This window comes from Octopus bimaculoides, chromosome 4 (genome assembly GCF_046866305.1).
Source record: "Octopus bimaculoides isolate indiv1 chromosome 4, ASM4686630v1, whole genome shotgun sequence".
Taxonomy (NCBI): Eukaryota; Metazoa; Mollusca; class Cephalopoda; order Octopoda; family Octopodidae; genus Octopus; species Octopus bimaculoides.
Window position 1 is genome coordinate 107,573,544 of NC_142931.1, and position 23,635 is coordinate 107,597,178.

Here is a 23,635-nt window from a genome sequence, read left to right on the forward strand (position 1 = left end):
GTTATGTATGGATGTGTATCTCCATATGTGTTCTAGTGTGTGCGTATAAAGTGTGTGTGTGTGAAGTGTGCATGAGTGCAAAGGGTGCATGTGTATGTATGGTCATGTGTTTCAGTCTTCATTTGTGTATGTGTGTATGTGTATGTGCATAATGGAGAGGATCCAGCATGTAGCTAACTCCATCCACCAAAGTATCAAGGTAACTATAAATTACCCCACTAGGCACTCTAACAATAGACTCCCTGTTCTTGATACTGAACTTTGATTAGAGACTGTGAACAACAGAGTGCAGCTCCTCTACTCCTATTACATGAAACCCATAACTTCTAAACATGTTATTCACAAGAACTCAGCTTTGTGACACAACATAAAAATCAACATACTAATAGCAGACATAGTTAGGATAATGAATGTGTCCCCACTATGTGAACCCTATGAAACAAAGAAACATGTACAGATCTTCATGTACCACATGCAATTCTCTGGATATGACCAGAAAGATAGGGTTCGAGTATACAGGCGAACTAGAAAGTTAGATAGCATTATATGTAATGAAACCAGTGGTATCTGCCCTAGATATAGAAGTAAAGACTGGAATAAGATACAAAGAGTTTGTGACAAAGCAAATAGGGTGAACACGTGGTACAAGACCAACAAATATCAAGAGGTGATGTTTATAGAGGTCACAGCCCATGGAGAACTAGCCTGAAGATTTAGGGAAGCTCTGAATGATACCAAACTCAACATTAAGATCGTTGAAAAGCCAGGGAGCACCAACAGATCACAACTATGTAGGATGTACCCCTTTGAGAATACCATATGCACCAATAATAACTACATGGTATGTAAGATTAACCCTGGCATTAACTGTGGAACTAGAAACGTCGTCTACAACACAAGGTGCATAGAAGGTGCTGGTAAAAGCAAGAACATGATATACATAGGTGAGACATTTAGAAGCATTGTGGAGAGACTAAATGAACATTTGAAACAATATGATGACAAAAAACAGTCCGCCATACTCTACTAACATGTTAAAGACCAGCATGGAGGCAAATTGGGTTAACTTGACATCTGCATTTCATCCAAGCACCTGAAGGACCCAACACTCAGAAAAAATAAAGGAGTATGTTCTCATAAATGAACCATCCCCAGTACTAAATAGGAAATATACATAGAAAGTAGTCATACCCTAATACCCACAGTTTATATATACACAGGTAGAGTTGTTAGTAGTCTGTTATGTAGACATATATATATATATATATATATATATATATGTAGGTAAATAGATATGTAACTAAAAGACAGAAAAATAGATAGTACATAGGTAAATGGACAGACAAGCACACTCACGTACACACACACACAAATAAAAACTGAAACACGTGACCATACACACACTACACACACACACAAGGACACATGGAGACACACATTCATGCATAACAGATACACATACATAGTAAAACAAACCCTTACATGCAGACACACTCAAACATGCACACACAAACACATGAATATGCAGAATACATACATACAAACGTATGCACACGCATACATATATATATGCATACACACATACATTCATAAATATGTGTATACACGTGCACAAACAAAGGAACAAAAAGAACGCAGCTCTGATAACAGACAAATCAATGACTATTGAAGAGGTTGCAAGATGTAATGAAAATCTTAGAAAAAATAAATAAATGAATAGAAATTGAACCAGTGTGTTAAGTAATAAAACACTAAAAGAGAATGGCTCTCCCCAAACACAATATATAATATATATATATATATATATATATATATATATATATATATATATATATATATATATATAGACATATATATATATACACACACACGGTATCTCACAGAAGTATGTACATCCCTAAAAAAAATCAGTAAAATTGCCATTACTATGATAATATTGAAAGAAATCAAATGAAATTTATACCGAATAAAATATATTCTACATGCAAATATTCTACAAATTTGGAACACAAAACAATAAACATTTTCAAAGATATGAACAAAATATTAACTTTCAAATGTTACAAAAATATGTACACCCTAAAAGAAATTTACTATATTCAATATTTTATTCACTTTTTTTTACTAAATTCAAATATTGCTGATAATTTCAATTTTAATAAATTATTTCTCCTAGCAGTTTTGCACTGGTCATTGTTATTGCATCTGCAAGAATTCTGATTTGTATACCATGGGTTTTATATAAAATCTTCTTCATCGTGATTAAAATGGCACCAAAAGGAAAAGAATTGTCTGGAGATTTGAAAATTATTTTTAATTTGCACAAGAATGGTTTAGGATACAAGTTAATTAGCAAACGAATACCTATTAGTGTAAACTCAGTTCTCAAAGTAATTCAGAAGTACAAAGCTACTGGGCAGCTAAGCAATAAACATAGTCCAGGTCGTCCTATTTTAACTGCGAGTGATATTCGCTATGTCCAATGTTGCATGATGGATGACAGGCGTCATACCGCTTCATCTTTGGCCCAAGAAGTGTCTTTTGTTAGTGGAAAGAGAGTATCTGCTCAAATGATTCACTGATGTTTGAACCAGTGTGGTATTCATGGACGGATTCCTTGTAGGAAGCTTCTCCTCACGACTAGGCTCATATCAAGCTGTCTTTCTTTTGCTCTATGTGAGTAAGAGGAAGGAATTTTGGAATAAAGTTCTTTTTTCTGACGAGACTAAAATCAACTTGTTTGGGTCAGAGGGTATTAAACGAGTATGGTGACGAACAGGTGAAGATAATAGTAACAAATGCACTATGCCTATCATGAAATACGGTGGCGGAAGTGTTATGTTTTGGGAATGCATGAGTGCAGCTGGTGTGGGAGGACTCACATATATTGAGAAAACAATGGATTCAAGGATTTATAGTGACATATTGCTGAAAACAATGTTGAAAAGCATCAAGGAACTAGGAAGACATTCCATGTTCCAACACATCTCAAAGACAAAGACTAAATATTGAATATAAATGATGACCAAGTATTGGATATAGCAAATAATCCTTTAGGGTGTACATATTTTTGTATCGTTTGAAAATTAATATATCGTTCATAACATTGAAAATGTTTATTGTTTTGTGTTCCAAATTTGTATAATGTTTGCAGGTATAATATATATTATTCAGTATAAATTTCGTTTGATTCCCTATGAGAGTAATAGCAATTTTATTGAAATTTTTTAGGGGTGTACATACTTCTGTGAAATACTGTATACACACACACACACATATATGCATGTGATATTGTCTTGTCTTCACTATGTCTGATAGTTATAAACAAATGTCACCATAAGGCAAGTTGTGTCCATCATTTCTAATCTACTGTGAAAACCTGTCTGATCATTGGGAAATATTACTTTTCTTGAAACAGGTGGGGGTTGGTGACAGGAAGAGCATCCAGTTGTAAAAAAAATCTACCTCAAACATTATATCTGGCCCACACAAGTATAGAGAAGTAGATGTTAAAATGATGATGGTGACTTACTATATTTCCTTTACTCAACTCCAAATCCTCTCACAAGGCTTTGGTCTTCTACAATAGCCAGGGGCTATTGTAAAAGACACTTGCCTGAGGTACCCTGCAATGGGGCTGAAGCAGTAACCATGTGAATGGAAAAGAAATGTCTTACTAAACAGCTGCTTTTGGAGAGCTGTAGTTTATTTTCATATACAGACTGGAATATTTTATTGGTATTTAACTTACTGACCTCAAAGATATGAGAAAAAAACCCCCAAACAAACACAAAAATAACAGACGAACAACAACAAAAATCCTCAAAAGCAAAAAAAAAAACCGAAAGGGATGAATCTGATGAAATTTGAATGCAGAAATGATGTTGGAGGAAATAAATACTAAAATGCAACGAATAAAAATTTCTTACTACATCAGCTATGATCACTGCTGCTATTTTGTGATCCCCCACACAAAGTTTGATATATATCCAGGAGGCATTCCATCATATCTTTTCTCATGTATCAACTAGCATTACAGTCTATATTTCTTGAAGACTAACAATATGTGTATGTATGTATGTAAGTATGTGTGTGTATATATATATATATATATATATATATATACAGGAAAATGAAAAATAATAATAAGGCAAAATGCTAAACTGGAAGCATATTTTAATAAAGATTTCTAACCGGCTTTCATTGCAATGCAAATTTTCAAGAAGAGGGAGAATGAAAATGTTTTTTACAAAGAAGTACAAAATGAAGAAAATAATATATAAAAGAATATATATACCAATACATTATATTGTCTTTGAGCTTTTGAAGTTCAATGGTAGTTCATGTATATAATGGTTGGAAAAATAAGGATGCATGAGAATTGAGAGTTGTGTTAGGTTTTAAAAAAAGGTTAAAAGTTTGTGTTAAGCAGGAAGTGTGGTGTCAAAACAGGAAGTGTGTGTAAGGGGAGACAAATGTTGAAAAAGAATTCATAACTCCTACTAAAAATATTTGTCTCCCCTAACACACTTCCTGTTTTGACACCACACTTCCTGTTTCACCACACTTCCTGCTTAACACAAACTTTTAACCTTTTTTTAAAACCTAACACAACTCAATTCTCATGCATCCTTATTTTTCCAACCATTATATACATGAACTACCATTGAACTTCAAAAGCTCAAAGACAATATAATGTATTGGTATATATATTTTTTTATATATTATTTTTTTAATATATTATTTTCTTCATTTTGTACTTCTTTGTAAAAAACATTTTCATTCTCCCTCTTCTTGAAAATTTGCTTCGCAATTAAAGCCGGTTAGAAATCTTTATTAAAATATGCTTCCAGTTTAGCATTCTGCCTTATTATTATTTTTCATTTTCCTATTATTTCTCCACGTGCTGTTAACACAACCCCACTATTTACTGACTTATATATACACACATACATACATATATATATATATATATATATTGATAAATATATATATATATAAATATAAATATGTATGTATTCATATATGTATATATAAATATATGTATATATTGATGTAGATATATACATAAATATATATATTGATATATGTATATATAAATACATGTATATATTGATATATCATCATCATCGTTTAACATCTGCCTTCCATGCTAGCATGGGTTGGACGATTTGACTGAAGACTGGCGAACCAGATGGCTACACCAGTCTCCAATCCGATTTGGCAGAGTTTCTACAGTTGGATGCCCTTCCTAATGCCAACCACTACGAGAGTGTAGTGGGTGCATTTATGTGCCACCGGTACTGGCAACGACCTCGCTCAAATGTTTTTTCACGAGTCAGCGGCACAAGTGCCAGTAAGGCATCGCTGGTAACGATCACACTGAAACGCTACTATTTACATGCCACTGGCAAGGAAACCAGACAGCTGCTCTAGTAATGATCATGCTTGGACGGTGTTCTTAGCACTGCACTGGCACAGGTGCCAGTCATTGAATTTGGTTCAATCATGATTTCAATTTCACTTGCCCCAATAGGTCTTCGCAAGCCGAGTTTAGTGTCCAATGAAGGAGAGGTTGGCATGGGTGCCAGTCGTTGAATTTGGATTGATTTCATTTGCCTCAAAAGGTCTTCACAAACAGAGTTTAGTGTCTAATGAAGGAAAGGTATGCATAAGTGGGCTGACTACAGCCCTGGCAGAAGCCTCGGATTATGGTTTCACTTGGCTTGCTGGGTCTTCTCACACACTTCATATTTCCAAAGGTCTTGGTCACAAGTCATTGCCTCGGTGAAGCCTAATGTTTGAAGGTCATGATTCACCACCTCATCCCAGGTCTTCCTGTGTCTACCACTTCCACAGGTTCCCTCAACCACTAGGGTGTAGGAATTTTTCACATAGCTATCCTCATCCATTCTCGCCACATGACCATACTAGAGCAATCATCTCTCTTGCGCACCACAACTGATGCTTCTTAGGTCCAACTTTTCTCTCAAGGTACTTACACTCCGTCGAGTATGCACACAATATGAATGCATCTCTCTCTCTTTTATGTCTATATATACATCAATATATATATATATATATTTATATAAGGGCATTATTGTATAGTAATGCCCTTATATAAATATAAATATATATTTCGGGAATAAATGATGAATTTTTCCCTTATAAGGATTTTTTCACGCTAGCTACTTGATAAATTCTTGTAAAAGAATTTGTCCTATTATTGAATTTATATATATATATATATATATATTTGACACCCACTTTCTCCCTTCCTCGTTACCCACCCCTACACATTCCAACCCCACCATCCCTATACATCTCATCCCACCCACCCACACATTCCACTCCCACATACCCCACCTGCACCCTACTCTGACCCTCACTCAAAGCCACCATTGCTTCCCCCACCCTCACCTCACCCACACCACACACCAGCATCCCACCCCACCCCACACACTAGTACTGACCGCTTCCCAGTATGCACAACCTCATCCACACACCTACCCATGCACACGTCAAGGTCACCAGCCCCAATCAACATGCACGTAAATGCTCTCACACACACACACACGTACGCATGCCTTCATTTTGGGATCACCACTATTTTAGCTCTCCTGTCTGACCACCTCTCTCTGGCATTCGCCATGATCGATTGCTGGCCACTAAACCTTTTTTATTTTCTCTCTGTGTTTATTTCCATGTTCCATTCTGTTGAAGAGCGTAGGCTCAAAATGTAAAAGACTTTCTCACTTCCTGAGCGTTAGACTAATACATCTCTTTGTTTTATTTCTTTTTTCGTAAATTCTAACTATATATATTCTTTTACTTGTTTCAGTCATTAGCAGCAGTCATGCTGATGCACCACCTCTAGTCGAACAAATCAACCCCGGGACCTATTCTTTTTAAGCCTAGTACTTATTCTATTGGTCTTTTTTGTTGAATCACTAAGTTACAGGGACATAAACACACCAACATTAGTTGTCAAGTGATGGTGGGGTGTGAAACACAGACACACACACAAATATATACATATGTACACACATACACACACACACACATATATATATGACAGGCTTCTTTTAGTTTCCATCTACCAAATCCACTCACAAGGCATTGGTTGGCCTGAGGCTATAGTAGAAGACACTTCCCTTAGGTTCCACGTAGTTGGACTGAATCCAGAAGCATGTGGTTAGGAACCAAGCTTCTCATCACATTGATAAATATATATATATTGATATATGAATATATACATATATATATTGATATTGGAATATATATATATATATATATATATATATATATATATATGTATTGTCTGAGGTAGAAAGTCGAAGAAGAAAAATTTACAACAAATGACAACAACAAAGTATGAATATTTCTGTTTCTAATAAATTATGTTCGTTTGTACTTCAACAAATATATCACAAACGTAATCTGACAAATTGAGGTAGGAAGAGGGAATAAGAAAAAAAAAAAAAATCTTGTCAGTGCAAATGACTAAAAATCATGGTTTTGACACAAAAGAAAAAAATATAAATATAGCCTATAGATATTTTTAACTCTTCACAAACTTTTCAGGCAAATGGAATCTCTTCTTTTGACAGCAACTCAAAGAGCAAAAAATGATATGAAAACTGAAAAAACCTAATACACACAGACTCATATATATATATATATATATATATATATAGGTACACATGTGATCGTCAAGTTTGCTTTCCAAACAAATCTTTGGACTTTGGGTGTCTTTTACTGTAGCTCCAGGCTGACCAAAGCCTTGTGAGTGAATTTGGTACATGGAAACTGAAAGTTCATTGTATGAGTGTGTGTGTCTATGTGTGAGTGTGTGTATGCATGTATGTCTATCTGTGCTTGTGTGTGTGTGTATATATATATATATATACACACACACACACACACACACACAAACACACACATATATATATATATATATGCATATGTGAGTATGTATATTACATTTGTGTCTGCTTGTCCTGACATTGTGTGATAATTGTAAAATGATTGTCACTATCACATAAGCAGTATCATTCATTTCCAATATTCGGCCAATACATGTCTGACCATAAGGAAACATCACCTCGCTGTGAAACAGGTGAGGGTCGGTGACGGGAAGATTATCCATAAAAAAAAAAATCTGCCCCAGTTAATTCCATTCAACCCATGAAAGTATGGAAGAGAGAACATTAAACTGATGATCCTGCACACAAATACATGTATATGTATCTGTGTGTGTGTGTGTGTATACATATATATATATATATATATATATATATATATATATATATATATATATATATATATATATAAAATAACAAAAATAAAAATGGGGTTTGTATCATAGTGTATAGAGGAATATATTATTTAAAAGAGTTCCAGCTCTGTCTGTTTTTTATGTTTTATTTATATTCTTATAAAATTAATGTGGGATATAGAATATGGAATATATACTATAAATAGTAAAATGAAATGAAGCATTGAATGTCTTATTGAATATATGAAATATTGAGTATTAAATATAAATAAGGACTAGTATACTTTCCTGCTTAATAGCAGTCATCAAGGTCCCATCTGACAGATGTATTGTAGTTGACTGGCTATATATATATATATATGTGTGTGTGTGTGTGTGTGTGTGTGTATATATATATATATATATATATATACACACACATATATCCATATATATATATATACATACAGACAGACATACACACACATATATACATATATATATAGATATATAAATATATATGTGTATTGTGGGTGTTGTAGTTCACTTAAAGCAGTATAATATTGTAGAAGAGAAAAAGGAAGAAAACAGAAAGCTACTAACAAAGCAGAAAGTTTCACAAAACCTTTATATTTCAGGTGCAAAGACCCAACCACAGAAGAGAAAGTCTGAGAAATGTATAATTATACAGATTCTGTTAACCCATTCAAATCTCTCAGCATGTCACATGATTGAACAGATGGAGAGTAGTCAATCAACAAAACAACCTGCTTGTGAAATTAACGTGCATGTGGCTAAGCACTCTACAGACATGTGTACCTTTAATGTAGTTCTCAGGGAGATACAGCATGACACAGAAAGTAACAAGGCTGGCTCTTCTGAAATACAAGTACTACTCAGTTTTGCTACCTAATCGGACTAGAGCAACATAAAACAAAGTGTCTTACTCAAGGAAACAATGCATCACCAGTAACTGAACTCATTACCTTATAATCATGAGCCAAATATCCTAATCACTAAGCAATGCACCTTCACAAAAACAGACTAGTTGTAAGTAAACAACAGTGACTGATATCCTATAGAAATTTCCATTTGTTCCTATAAGTTAAAGATATTTATCGTCTCTTCTTTGTCATGTGTGTCATCTCGAATTGCTGTGAAGATATATTTAGTAGCAGGATGTTTTAGATTCTGTATCTGTCCATCTCCAAATTATCTTTTGTCTTTCAAACCTTCTAACTCTTATTTTCAAGTTATCTGTTAGTATCCTGTGTTGGATGATACATTATTTATCTGAAACCTTGCTGCTCTTCATGCCTCTGGGTATTTGTTGTTTCTTTTCAGCTAGTCTTTCCAAGCTTGTCTCTTAGCTTTAATGGCATTATTTAGAGAGCCACTCCACCACTATATCACCTTTTACTTTGTTGCAACTTTGCCCCAGTCATGAGACCCAGCCAATATATACATATATAACACACAATTTTTTACTGGTTCTGATAAGTTAGCTGGTGTACTATTGAGGTACCACAGCATGAACACAGAAAGCCAGACAGGCAGACACACACACACACACACACACACATACACACACACATACACACACACATACTTTCAACCATTTCTAATACATGAAAAACAGATATAAAATGGAATGAAGAACAATGTGTGTGCATATGTATAAATGTATGTGTGTGTGTGCGTGTGTGTATACACATGCACATATATATAGTTCAAATGTACAGAAAACAATTGACGAAGACAGGTGAGGGAACAACAAGCAGGTGTATTAGTTTGATGTTTCGAGCCTACACTCTTTGACAGAAAGGGAGAAGAAAAAATGGAGAGAGAAAGAAACACAAAAAAAAAGGAAAAAAAAAAAAGAAAAAGATGGAGAGAGAAAGATGTGTTGGGATTGTAGGTCAACTTTGATCAGGCAGCAAACTTATGGAGGATGGCATTCAGCCATAATCTAGTGCCGAGTGATTGTTGATTACATTTAATTATGATAAATATGAAAATCTGGACTATAATTGATTAAGTTGCTAACATTCAGATTATGTATTCAATGACCATATTAATTGCTATGTATTTGTTAGATCAATTACATAGCAATAAAGTTGCCACAAGCAATCAATTATCTATAATTACTTATCATTTCATGATAAACAAAACTGATGGCTTACCTTGATGTAACTTTTATTACACCAGTCAGTGTATCTCGCACCCTGTAGAAAAAAAGAAAGAGGAAAAGAATAAAGAAATTCAGTTCATTATATCCAGAATTATTTGGATGAGCAGGCTTTCAAAATAAAGTTGGAAAATCATTTAAAATAAGCAGCGGTTTGGCAGAACTAACAGGATGAATAGAACTCAATAAATAAGTGTATAGATATAAAATAAAATGAAACAAAATTAAGATAAATATGTAAATGAAATAGAATAAAGACTCATAAACAGAAAGAATATTTCATCTGAATTTGGAATTTTAGTTTATCATTCCTGTAACAATTTTGACTATGATGAGGTATGTGGGAATTGTATCCTTGCATTTGAATGGCAGTAAGGACATATGAACATATACGTTATATATGCATCACACCAGCCTATACACTATATATATATATATATATATTTACAGAATGGATGAGGATAGCTGTGTGAAAAAGAGTCACACCCTAGCGGTCGAGGGAAACTGTGGAAGAGGTAGACCCAAGAAGACCTGGGATGAGGTGGTGAAGCACGACCTTTGAACATTAGGCCTCACCAAGGCAATGACTAGTGACTTTGGAAATATGCTATACTTGAGAAGACCCAGCAGGCTAAGTGAGACCATAACCTGTAAAGACCTGTTGAGGCAAGTGAAATCGAAATTGAATTCGATGACAGTACTGCATGACTGGCACCCATGGTAGTGGAGCACTAGCAGCACCATCTGAGCATGATCATGGCCCCCAGTGCCGGTGGCACCTAAAATGTACCATTCGAACATGATTATTACTAGTGTTGCCTTACTGGCAATTGTGCTCGTGATATGTGGAAAACACCATTTGAGGGTGGCCGTTGCTAGTACTGCCTGAGTGGCCCTCATGCTGGTGGCACGTAAAAGCACCCACTACACTCTCGGAGTGGTTGGCGTTAGGAAGGGCATCCAGCTGTAGGAACTATGCCAGATCAGATTGGAGCCCGGTGCAGCCATCTGGTTCACTACTCCCCAGTCAAACTGTCCAACCCATGCCAGCATGGAAAGGGGACGTTAAATAATGATGATGATAATGATGATGATGATGATATATATATATATATATAAAAATAAGAAGCTTGACTCCCAACCAGCCCCACCTCATAGCAACATGGACAAGTAACTTCTACTATAGCCCTGGGTTAACCAAAGTCTCATGAATAGATTTGTTAGATGGAAACTAGAAAAGAGATCATATATATTGTCTGTAAAGCATTCAGTCGGAGTCTTTGAGGGACATAGGTTTGAGTCCCATGGCTGGTTGTTGACAAATTTTCCAACCATGTAAGGTTAATTTACCCACTGCTCTAACCACAATTCAGTATTCGAGAAAAAAAAAAAAAAAAAAATTATTTCATAGACATAATACGTGTTTTTATGTGTTACTAATAGTTTCATGTTGAGAAATGCCTCAAACATATCCATCGGGCACAAACCACATACCATAATGAACTAAAAATTGAATGAGAGGAGAAACACAAAAAATTGAGAAGGAAGCATACAGAAAACATGGAAGGTTAAAAAATGGAAAATGAAAAACTGGAAATGAAAAAGTAAAACATAAAATGTTAAAAAGGTAAAAGTGTTATTCTCCTTAGACCTTAAATTATAAGGCTGGCAAGGTATCAAATTAATCAGGTATATAATAGAAGACTCAAGGTACCACACAATGGGACTGAACCTGAAATCATGTGGTTGGGAAGCAAACTTCTTACCACACACCCATCATTTCTTGAAGCTTGCATGGGTAAGTCAAATTTCCTTGGGGCTGATTATCTACAGGCTGACATGTTTCACAGAAGATTGGAAACAAAGAACACCACTTGTATGAGGGTGACACTCATTTACAATTGTCACACGATGTCAAAACATGGAGATGCAAATACATGCACATATATGTACAAGAGGCTCTTTTAGCTTCTGTCTGGTAAATCCACTCACAAAACATTGTTTGGCCTGGGGTAGTAGTAGAAGACACTTCTCTAATATGCCATGCAGTGAGATTGAATATGAAATCACTTGGTTGTGAAGTGAACTTTGTAACTTCAATGACCAACCAAGTTATTTATATGCACACATATACACATACACACGTCTTTTATCTTTTACTTATTTCAGTCATTAGATTGTAGCCATGCAAGGGCACCAACTTGAAGAATTTTAGTTGAGCAAATCAACTTCAGAACCCATTTTTTTTAACACCATGTACCTATTCAATTGGTCTCTTTTGCTGAGCAGCTAATTTACAGAAACATAAACACACCAACATTGATTATTAAGTGGTGGTGGGAGACAAACACAAAGATTCTCTCTCACACACACACACACACATATACTTCAGCATGGCTGTTCCATACAAAATGATGTTACTACCATTTTTAACCCCAAGATGAAGCTTCCTCTAGCTAGTTATTGATGCAATCTGCACCCAACATATATTGCAAGCAGGAGAGTAAACCCCTACCATTTTCTAGTGACTTGACAGGACCAACAAACCGTCCAGTTTCAAGCTATTTTTGCCCACCTTCAGTGCTGGACACTTGTCTGCTACAGATAGCAGTAGTTCACTCAAGCTCACAATACACACACACACAGGTTATATATATATATATATATATATATATATATATGTTGGTGTGTGTGAGATATATATATATATATATTATTATTATATACAATGAATTCTTTGGATTCTCTCCCTTCCTCCACCTCTTGTTTAGCTTATAGCTTACATCTTTTCCCATGCTTTTGTTTACTAATTTTACTGTGATCCATTTTGCCTTCCCCTATTTTAATCATTTAATTTAAACCTTTGGTATAGCGTTTACAGCCTCTCTCCCATAGTAACTCTATGAAAACCAGCGTTCTTGTTTCTAACGGTCACTTACTTAGCCATATAATATTATAACTCGTACGTAACCTTATCATTTCGCATTTGTCTTGCTTCTGTATGTTGGTTCCCTGACGATGAATATATGTGCAATTCCAGCACCTCTTACTTCTTTGGAGTAGAGTTCACATATATTTTGAAACATATGTAGGAATTAAAAGAACTTTTGTTTATATGCGTTTTGCTCCATCATCATCATCATCATCATCGTTTAACGTCCGCTTTCCATGCTAGCATGGGTTGGACGATTTGACTGAGGACTGGTGAAACCGGATGGCAACACCAGGCTCCAGTCTGATTTGGCAGAGTTTCTACAGCTGGATGCCCTTCCTAACGCCAACCACTCAGAGAGTGTAGCTCCATTTATTATTATTATTATTATAATATATATATATATATATATATATATATATATATATATATATATATATATATATATATATATATATATGACAGGCTTCCAACAAATCTACTCACAAGGGTTTGGTCGTCCTGAGGCTATAGTAGAAGACACACGCCTAAGGTGCCATGCAGTGGGACTGAACTCAGAACCATGTGGTTGAAAAGCAAACTTCCTGCCACCTACTCATGCCTGCATCTGTTTATCTATCTATGTATAAATACATATATATCTTTCATAAAATATAGATATTGCTAACACAGATGAATACATTATTTGTTATACTTCACTTTGACCTCTCTTTTCCGTTAGTCTTTTGACCTTAAATCAACATTTGGTAGTGGCTGTGCCAGTCTGATGTACTTGTCATCTACATTACTTAACTTATTGTATGCCTATTGTCTGAGAAATGTGATTTAATTACTAAAATCATTCCTGAATTTGTTATGGCATCACAGACAACTTTGCCAGTATATAAGTATACAAAGTTCTAGACTTTCTGTCACAGTTGATTCTCGTTTATAGAGTTCTGGCAACAGACACAGCCATGGACATAAGTAAATCTGTATATATGCATGTAAATTTCTGCGTGTGTGTGCGTGTTCACACACACACACACACACACACACACATATTAACAGAGATAAAGACAGGGGAAATAAGAGTAGACAATCTCTATTATAGAAGCTGAAACACTTCTTACCATAACCATGCACTATTTTTTTTGGCAGAAACTTCATCCTCTTGAATCTGGTTATGTTGTAGTTGAAGGTCAATTTCTGCATGGCGCCCCTAAGAAGAAAAAAAAAAAAAGAAAGAAAAAAATAGTAAAAAAACAAATAAAATAAAAGAGAAAGATAATAAAAAAACAAGGGCAATATAAAAAACAAACAAACGATGTGAATGTATTAAGAAACCCCATCCGAAAACTGCAGCTGCTGATGATGAGGATGGGATGATAACAATGCCAATGATGGTGATGATGATGATGACTAAGATGATGGTTATGATGATGAGTATAATGATGTTAATCATGGAGCATAAAAGATTTTACTATTTTAGACCATGAACTGAAAATATGAAAATGGGGGGAAAAAAAATTATATATATATATATATATATATATATGCGTGCAGGCGTGGCTGTATGGTAAGAAATTTGTTTCGCAACCACATGGTTCCAGGTTCAATCCCACTGCATGGCACCTTGGGGGAAGCGTCTTCAACTATAGTCTTGGGCTGAGGAAGCCTTGTGAGTGGATTTGGGAGAAGGAAACTGAAAGAAGCCTGTTATATATACATATATATATGTGCATATATCTGTCTGTGTGTGTCTGTATTTGTCCCCCCACTACTGCTTGACAACCGCTGTTTGTGTGTTTACATTTCCATAACCAAGCAGTTCGGTGAAATAGACCAATAAAATAGGTAGTAGGTTTACAAAGATTAAGCACTAGGGTCAGTTTCTTCAGCTAAAAAACCCCTTTAAAGCAATGCTCCAGCATGGCTATAGTCAAAAGATTGAAACAAGTAAAAGGATAAAAGAATATATATAAATATATATATATATATATAGGCGTGTCTGTGTGGCAAGTAGCAAGCAGACGTGTTTGTTTTTGCTCCTGTTGTAGCGTCGCTCAATGCCAGTGTCGTGAATTTTGACGTACAACTACAGGTAAGACTTTTGTGTCTTTTTGGATTTAGTGGGGGTTTGTTGCTCGTATTTATTTATATTAATGTTGAACAAGAAATCTCCACTGAATTCCACGCATTTGTCTGCCAGCAGTTGTGCTTAATGTCTCACTTAGCGGTGAGAAGAATGTTTTGGAGCTATCACTCCTCCAAAATTTGTGAACTTAGTTTGTAAATGTTTGTTGTTTTCAAGCCTTGAATTGAGAACTATAAATGAATATTGTGAACTTTGTTTAAAACAGAAAAGGAATTTATTGTTTTCAAACCAAGTTTTGAAAGCTAATAAATTTAAAGAAAAGTCTTCCTCTTGCTTTGAACTACACCACGTGGAACTACGCAAAGGATCTAATTTTTACCAGCAAAGTGACGACTGCAGCGGAGCCGGGATCAAATCGGGCCGGAGTACCGTTGTGGCCTGAAAATTTGTTATTCTGCCTGGAACTTTATATTTTATTTATTCTTTCTGAACTGTTGTATTTCCTTTCTCCTTCTTTTATGAACTTTTTTTAGTACAAACTGTTTATTTTATTTCTTCCGCTTTTTTGAACTGTTTTCTCTTTTTGCCTGTTTTTAAAATTTTTCGTTGTTTAATTTTTATGTGGACATTTTTATCATGGCAGAGAACATAAAGAAAAACAAGGCCACTGCTGTGGAGTGGGATATTATCCCACCCAAGAAGTGGTTAAATGATTTCAGGGAAAGAACGGTGGTGTTACGGACCTACTCTAGGTTACTCGACATCATTACGGTCTTTCCCAAAATTGAAATTGAAAACGAGTTGGCAGAATATTTGCCAACTATTAAGTTTATGGCAAGGGGTGTAACATATGAGACGGTTAGGTTGCTATTTGACACCCCTGAGGTGGCTCGCAAGTTTGCGAGCCAGCCCTTAGAAGGGGAAAAAATTCTGTTTCTTCCCACATACTGTGGGAAGAAATTAACTAGGGCTTGGATCTGTGGGCTGCCACCCAGTATAGAACCTGATTGGATAGAGGATACTATGCGACGGGGTCTGGGTGGCAGTGGAGCAAAGCTCTTAAATGTGAAAATTTTACCTACGCTGATTGGGTTGGGGCAAAAGCGGTTTTGACCCTGTGGACCCAATCAGCCAGGGATCTGGTATTTCCGGATTTTTTGAGGATGGCCGGCCAGAAATATCCGGTAATTCTTGAGGGACGTAAACCCAAGTGCCACCGGTGTCTGAAGCCCGGTCATATCAAGAAAGACTGTCCCCAGGACCAGAGTAAGGTCCTGGAACAGTTAACAAATGTTGTTCCCCCCGCTCCCCCAGTGGAGGGAGAGACGGAGGAAGTCGAGGAGGTGGAAACCTCCTTGAAAAAAGGAAAAAAAGGAAGAAGGTGGGCAACAATGGTTGCCCACCGAAAATCGTGGGGGAGGAGGAGGACCTTCCGGCAAAGGCGGAAGTACGCCCTACTCCAGTGGCCTCAAAGAAAAAGAAAAAAAGAACGAGGCACGGCCGGTGCTCGAGTAGGCACATAAGTGTATTGGTGAATTCCTTCCCCCTCGGCGAATTCAGTATTGAAAAGTGGCCCGACCCAGACCCATCGTTTTGCTTGAGAGAAGCGAAGGCTATATCGGGCGAAAAAACCTAAGAGGACGAGTGCTTCATATTGTGTAATGAAAAATCTTAAGAGGCAAATGCCTTAATTTATGACTTTTTATGTACGAGGTTCATAGCCTCAATGTGAAAATTTAATTTTATAAAGAACAGTGTTATAGAGAAGCAAAGTTCGGCGGGCGGCTTTTGCCTTCTCTCATTATACCATCATATTTATCATCCATTTCATCTCATTAATGTTTTTTTCCAGCCTGTAGCTACTCTCTGTGTACTGCCTTTATGGCAAATTGAAATGAAATAAAGTAGCTTGCTTACCAACCACATGGTTCCGGGTTCAGTCCCACTGCGTGGCACCTTGGGCAAGTGTCTTCTACTATAGCCACAGGCCAACCAAAGCCTTGTGAGTGGATTTTGTAGACGGAAACTGAAAGAAGCCCGTCGTATATATGTATATATATATGTGTGTGTGTGTTTGTGTGTCTGTGTTTGTCCCCCAACATCGCTTGACAACCGATGGTGGTGTGTTTACGTCTCTGTAACTTAGCGGTTCGGCAAAACAGACCGATAGAATAAGTACTAGGCTGCTTACAAAGAATAAGTCCTGGGGTCGATTTTCTCGACTAAAGGCAGTGCTCCAGCATGGCCGTAGTCAAATGACTGAAACAAGTAAAAGAGTAAAAGAGTATATATATATATATATATAAAATTTATTAAAAAGGGTAGAAATTGATATTAATCAATTAAAACCAGTGGTCTAGCATATTAAAAAATCCGAAAATTAAAATTATATTACACACAAAAATAAGAGGAATGACCAGCAAAAGTGGACTCCTATATGCTAGAAATAGATGCCGAATCTATTTTTTCATTTGTCTTGCTCTTTTCAGTCTGTTGTGTTGCTAAATTTTTACTGAGAACATATTTTCGTGGTTAGATGATTCGGCATCTATCTCTAGCATATAGGAGTCCACTTTTCCTGGTCATTCCTCTTATTTTTGTATATATCTTAATATATAAAGCTGAAGTTGTGTGTCTGTGTGAAGCCTTTTTGAAAGTTTATAGAAATCCACATTTTCCACTTTTTCGTAAAAATTTTTTACATCAATGGAATTTTCTCAGTGTGAACTTTCCAGTGCAGTGATTAGATTTTTAAAATTCCGTTTACTTTGTGTGATTTAAGGGAGATTTGGCTGTTGTATCTAGCAACTTTTATATTTCATCCCTTCTACCTGGAACGCCATTCTTACACACGCGCTCAACATAAAAATATAGAGAGTAAGAGTAAAAGAGGGAGAGGGAGAGAGAGAGAGAAAGTGATACATACAACGTCATAGATTAAACTTTCATCTCAGTATTACTCTTTTACTTGTTTCAGTCATTTGACTGCGGCCATGCTGGAGCACCACCTTTAGTCGAGCAAATCGACCCCAGGACTTATTCTTTTGTAAGCCTAGTACTTATTCTATCGGTCTCTTTTGCTGAACCACTAAGTTATGGGGACGTAAACACACCAGCATCGGTTGTCAAGCGATGTTGGGGGGACAAACACAGACACACAAACACACACATATATATATACATATATACGACAGGCTTCTTTCAGTTTCCGTCTACCAAATCCACTCACAAGGCTTTGGTCGGCCCGAGGCTATAGTAGAAGACACTTGCCAAAGGTGCCACGCAGTGGGACTGAACCCGGAACCATGTGGTTGGTAAGCAAGCTACTTACCACACAGCCACTCCTGCGCCTATTCTTTTTTACCTATTTTTCATAACATAGATACGTAAAAACACACACAACCACACATACACGACCTGTGACAACAACATACACATTGCTCTCAATCTCTATTCATTTCTCCCCCTCTTCCTCTCTCGCTCTCTCAAACGTATACACGTGCAAGTAAACACAATCATTCACATCGTGGTATATTTACAAAACATTGATGGCATAACTACAGAGTTGTATCCCCCAACTTTGGAAGGTCATAACTTTCATAAAAATGAATATTTTTTTATGAAATTTTCTATGCATATATTATTTATCATGTAGATTCCAAATATACAAAAAATTTCGGTGAAAGTGTTTTGGAAGGGGGTGGGGTACAATATTCGGAAATTTCACTTAAATTCCTCTTAACTTCCAGGAAAATGAATATTTTTTCATGAAATTTTGTACAAATGTACCTTGATGTATGTACATTTCAAGCATGTAGGAATTTTGAAGGAAACAACTGCAAGTTATTTTTGAGAAGTGTTCCCCACTCGCTGGTGTTTCGGAGCAAGTTGTCCATATTTGTTTCATTTTTCTCTATTATGTGCTTATGTGCATCCTTAGATTTCTAATGAAGTAATAGGCAGTGAAGAGAAGCAGTCATAAGAAAACTTTTAACTATCCCTATTCCTTTCTCTCCCCCTCTCTACCTCTTCCTCTCTCGCTCTCTCAAAAGCATACACGTGCAAGTACACAATCATTCAGTAAAATATAACTCATGTTCGTCAATGTTTTGTAAATTTACCATGATTTTCACTTGGGTGTTAAGGTTAGGGTTTTAGGGTCAGGGTAAGGGTTTAGGATTAATGTTACGGTTACGTTTTTTAAGGTTAGGGTTAGGTTTAGGGTTAGTGTTAGGATTAGGGTTGGGTAATTGTGCGGGTGTTAATCTGAAAAATTACAGATATGTGAAAAGTACCGACCCTGCCATCTATTATAACTTTTGTTGTTCTGTTTAATATATACATAGATTATGTCTCCAAAGAAGAGAGTTTGCTGGGGAAAGACAGCAACCAGTTTAAAATGACAGCCACAGACTGCAGCAATTCACCACATTCCAGTAGCTACTTTGAACATAATGCAAAATGGTGCATCAACACCTTCTGCCCAATCTGATAGAATTCTGGCAAAACTGTTTAGCAACAGATCACCAGCAATTGTTTCATTACAAATTGCCATCCTAGCTCCTGTGAAAAGGGATTACCCTGCTATGTATAATCAGGGCAGCGCAAAAAGTTGTTTTGCACAAGCATTTCTATAGCCAATTACACGGATGAAATTTACGTATGCTTAATAATTTTACGCAAAACAGCCTTCAGACTTTCCCTATTAATTTCATCATCTTTTGAATTATGAACATATTTACATCATAAGGGTTTTTTCGTTGTAAGGCTTTCTTTTTTAGTTGATTTTCAGCTAGCAAGACTTATCGTAGATGGCATAATAAGTCACACCCGGAGAAGGTCGGGTTATACTGTTAGTATATATATATATATATATATATATATATATATATATATATAAATTGAAGTCTGCAGTATCAAAGAAGAAATATTCTATAATTATTTACACCTAGAGGAGGTTTCAAACTCATTTGATCCCCAATAAGCTTCAAGTATCATAGTACTGGACATGTACATAATACCAAACTAGAATTAAATTAGAAACCTTTATTTATAAACTATTTATAAACATTTTTGATCATAACCATGCACTACTGTTTTTTAGCTTGTGTTAATTGTCCAGGTTTAGCTCCCATACCAGTATTTGAGTAAGTATCAAGAGGATGCATGGCCTAGTGGCTAGGGTGTTGGGCTCACAATCTTGCATCCGTGGTTTCAATTCCTACGTCAGGTGAAGCTGTGTATTCTTGAGTAAAATACTTCATTTCACGTTGCTTTGTGATCATTTCGGCACTTGATGTGTAGTACACTGTTGACCTGTTCAGGTAACGCCGATTTGATGAAGGAAGTAAGGTAATATACAGCACACACTCTTGATTACTACAAATGTATCAATTTACCAGGTCATTTGGCTAAAGATAAAAACTCATACATTGTCTTCAACAGGAGAGTGCATCATAATGGCTAAGAAGTTCTACTCTAAAATAATTCAATTGAGTTTATATTGTTTAGCCCCAGGTCAGCCCAAACTGTGACTAGCTTTTCTTTTTCTTGATCAGGTATTACATTACTATAATTCCATGCTTTTGGATTTGAGAAAATAGTTACTGTAATAGTCATTAAGAATCAGCTATAATTTCCTTAGAAAATATAGTAAGCAACATTTTGATTATGAATTTGTGTTGCAAAAAGTCGATCAGAAACAAGAGCAACATCATGATCATCATTATTATTATAATTATTTACCATCCATATTCCATGTTGGCATGGGTTGGACAGTTTGACAGGATCCTGTGGGCCCAAGGAATGGCTTAATGCTCTTCCTAATGGCTGACCACTTTACAACATGCATGGGGTTCCTGAGAGAGGCAGCTTCAAGCTAGGAAGTGATAGGTTAAAATATTAGAAAAGGTGCCAGAACAGCCAAATGGGAGGACAAATAACCTCTAATAACTGAAATTTGGATATACAAGGATGGACATGGAGTTTTATAAAGGTGCATGGCTCTGTGGTTAGAGTGTCAGGCTCACAATCATGAGGTAGTGAGTTCGATTCCTGGACTGGGCTGTGTTGTGTTCTTGAGCAAGACACTTCATTTCATGTTACTCCAGTTCACTCAGCTGTAGAAATGAGTCGCGGCATCACTGGTGCCAAGCTGTATTGGCCTTTACCTTTCCCTTGGATAACACTGGTGGCATGGAGAAGGGAGGCTGGTATGCATGGGCGACTGCTGGTCTTCCTTAAACAACCTTGCCTAGACTTGTGCCTTGGAAGGGAACTTTCTAGGCGAAATTTCATGACTGAAGGGAATTTTACATGGAGTTTTAAGCTTTGGCTCAATGTTGCACTGTCTCTGTGATGTAGCATTACTGATTATGTTATATGTGGTGCATGAGTCTGTATGTTTGTACTCTTGTTTTGACATCATGTGATGGTTGTAAATGAACATCACCATCATACAGGCATTGTTGTTTATTTCCAGTTTTCTGTGAAAATTTCAGGATACTTAAGACTGTTTTTGGAAATATTATGTTACTTGGAAACAGGTGAGTTTGGCAACAGAAAAGGCATCCAACTGTAGAAAATACCTCAACAAATTGCATCTGCTCCCTGCAAGCATGGAAAAGTGGATGCTAAATCATGAAGAATGATGTCAATATATGTGTGTGTGTATATGTGACAGGGTTCGTTTAGTTTCCATTTACCAAATGAACTTGCATAGTTTTGAAAAACCCAGAGCTTATTTTGCAGCAGGATTGATACCAAAATCACATAGTTACATATTTCTGAAGCAAACTTCTTAACCATACAGCCATGTTAAGTAGGCACATATATATGTGTGTGTGTGTGTGGCCCTTTAAAGACATGTGAAACATGAAACCCCTACGAGTAAGGGTTAGGAAGAAGAAAGACACTTAGCTGTAAAACAATGCTTCAATAATATATTCATGTAACTCATGCTAGCATGGAAAAACAGATGTAAACCAAATGAATGAGTGAGATTTGTTCAAGCTTTACCATTCCAGTGATCAATCAAAAAACAACAAAGTTGCAGCCCCAAACCAATGAGAGAGTTCCTATATAATGACCTGCCTTGGTAGAAACGGCAGCCAAATTTCCCTCTCACTTCAAAATATAATCTTAGAAAAGTAAATACATTGGATAATATAATCCACTACTTGAAGAAACAAAGCGAGACTCTCACAACTGATCTGGTGTTATACAACAATGACAACAACAACATTAAAGAGTTAATTCAATAATATCCATCCTAAATGCACAAAAACTGTTGGAGGCCAACAATAAAATTGTTGGTTATCTGAGTAGTATACTATTTCAAATTCTTAATTCATCAGGAAGACAGTGTCATCTTTGGAAATAATTTATAGTATATTATATATTTTGTTGTTAGTATTTCTTATAAAACTGTGCTCATTTGTGTGATTTGAAAAGAAAAGAACCAAGTTTGACAGGTATGAAAAATCTAATTTTCTAGTGAGCAATAAAGTTGTTTATCTAATTTCCTTGTATGACTTTTGCAAATATATTTCATTGTAATACATTTTTGTAAAATTTTTGTTTATTTTTTAGAAATATCAACTAGTTGTACTAAAAGCAATAAAACAAAACACTCCACCGACCGCTAAACATACAAAGAAACAGCAAAAAAAAAAAAAAACAACTTAGCCACAACAAGAAAAATTATCAAAACAATTTCTGAGAAAATGGCATAAACAAAGTGCACTAACTAAAACAAGAAAATATATGAATAGAAGATAGGAGGAAAAATGATAAGAAAAAAAAAAAAAAAGTTTTATAAAAGTTAGTTGTTGTGAATAAATAAATAAATAATACACAAGAAGTTTGTGACTAACCCTCAGGCTAAGATGAGCAAACATCAAATACAATGGTGATAGACAATATTAAAATGTGAGATGCATCACTGCCACAACAAAAGATAATCAATAAAATAAATTTTAAAAGAAAACAATGTTATTTGTACCTTTAACAAAAAAGCCATTTGTTGTAAATAGATATGCCGAGTTAAATGTTTTGTTAGGTGATATTTTTTCTTAGATGCAAAATACATAAATTAAGCTAGCATATTTTCTATCAGTGACAGCCCTCACTCTGTACATCATCTATTTCCAAACTATCTAAATCATTTAAAGAGTGCTTTGT

The 23,635-nt window shown here is 35.7% G+C and overlaps 1 protein-coding gene across 1 annotated transcript in view; it reads right to left on the minus strand.

The window, feature by feature from the left end:
• The window catches only part of LOC106879427 (focadhesin), a 301,702-nt gene that overhangs the window by 109,830 nt on the left and 168,237 nt on the right, over positions 1 to 23,635 (minus strand). Inside the window, exons 21-22 of the mRNA XM_089351161.1 lie at positions 14,490 to 14,578; positions 10,441 to 10,482 (exon numbers count right to left, since the gene is read on the minus strand). Of these exons, the coding sequence (XP_089207287.1) occupies positions 10,441 to 10,482; positions 14,490 to 14,578 (131 nt within the window). The remainder of the gene's footprint in view (positions 1 to 10,440; positions 10,483 to 14,489; positions 14,579 to 23,635) is intronic.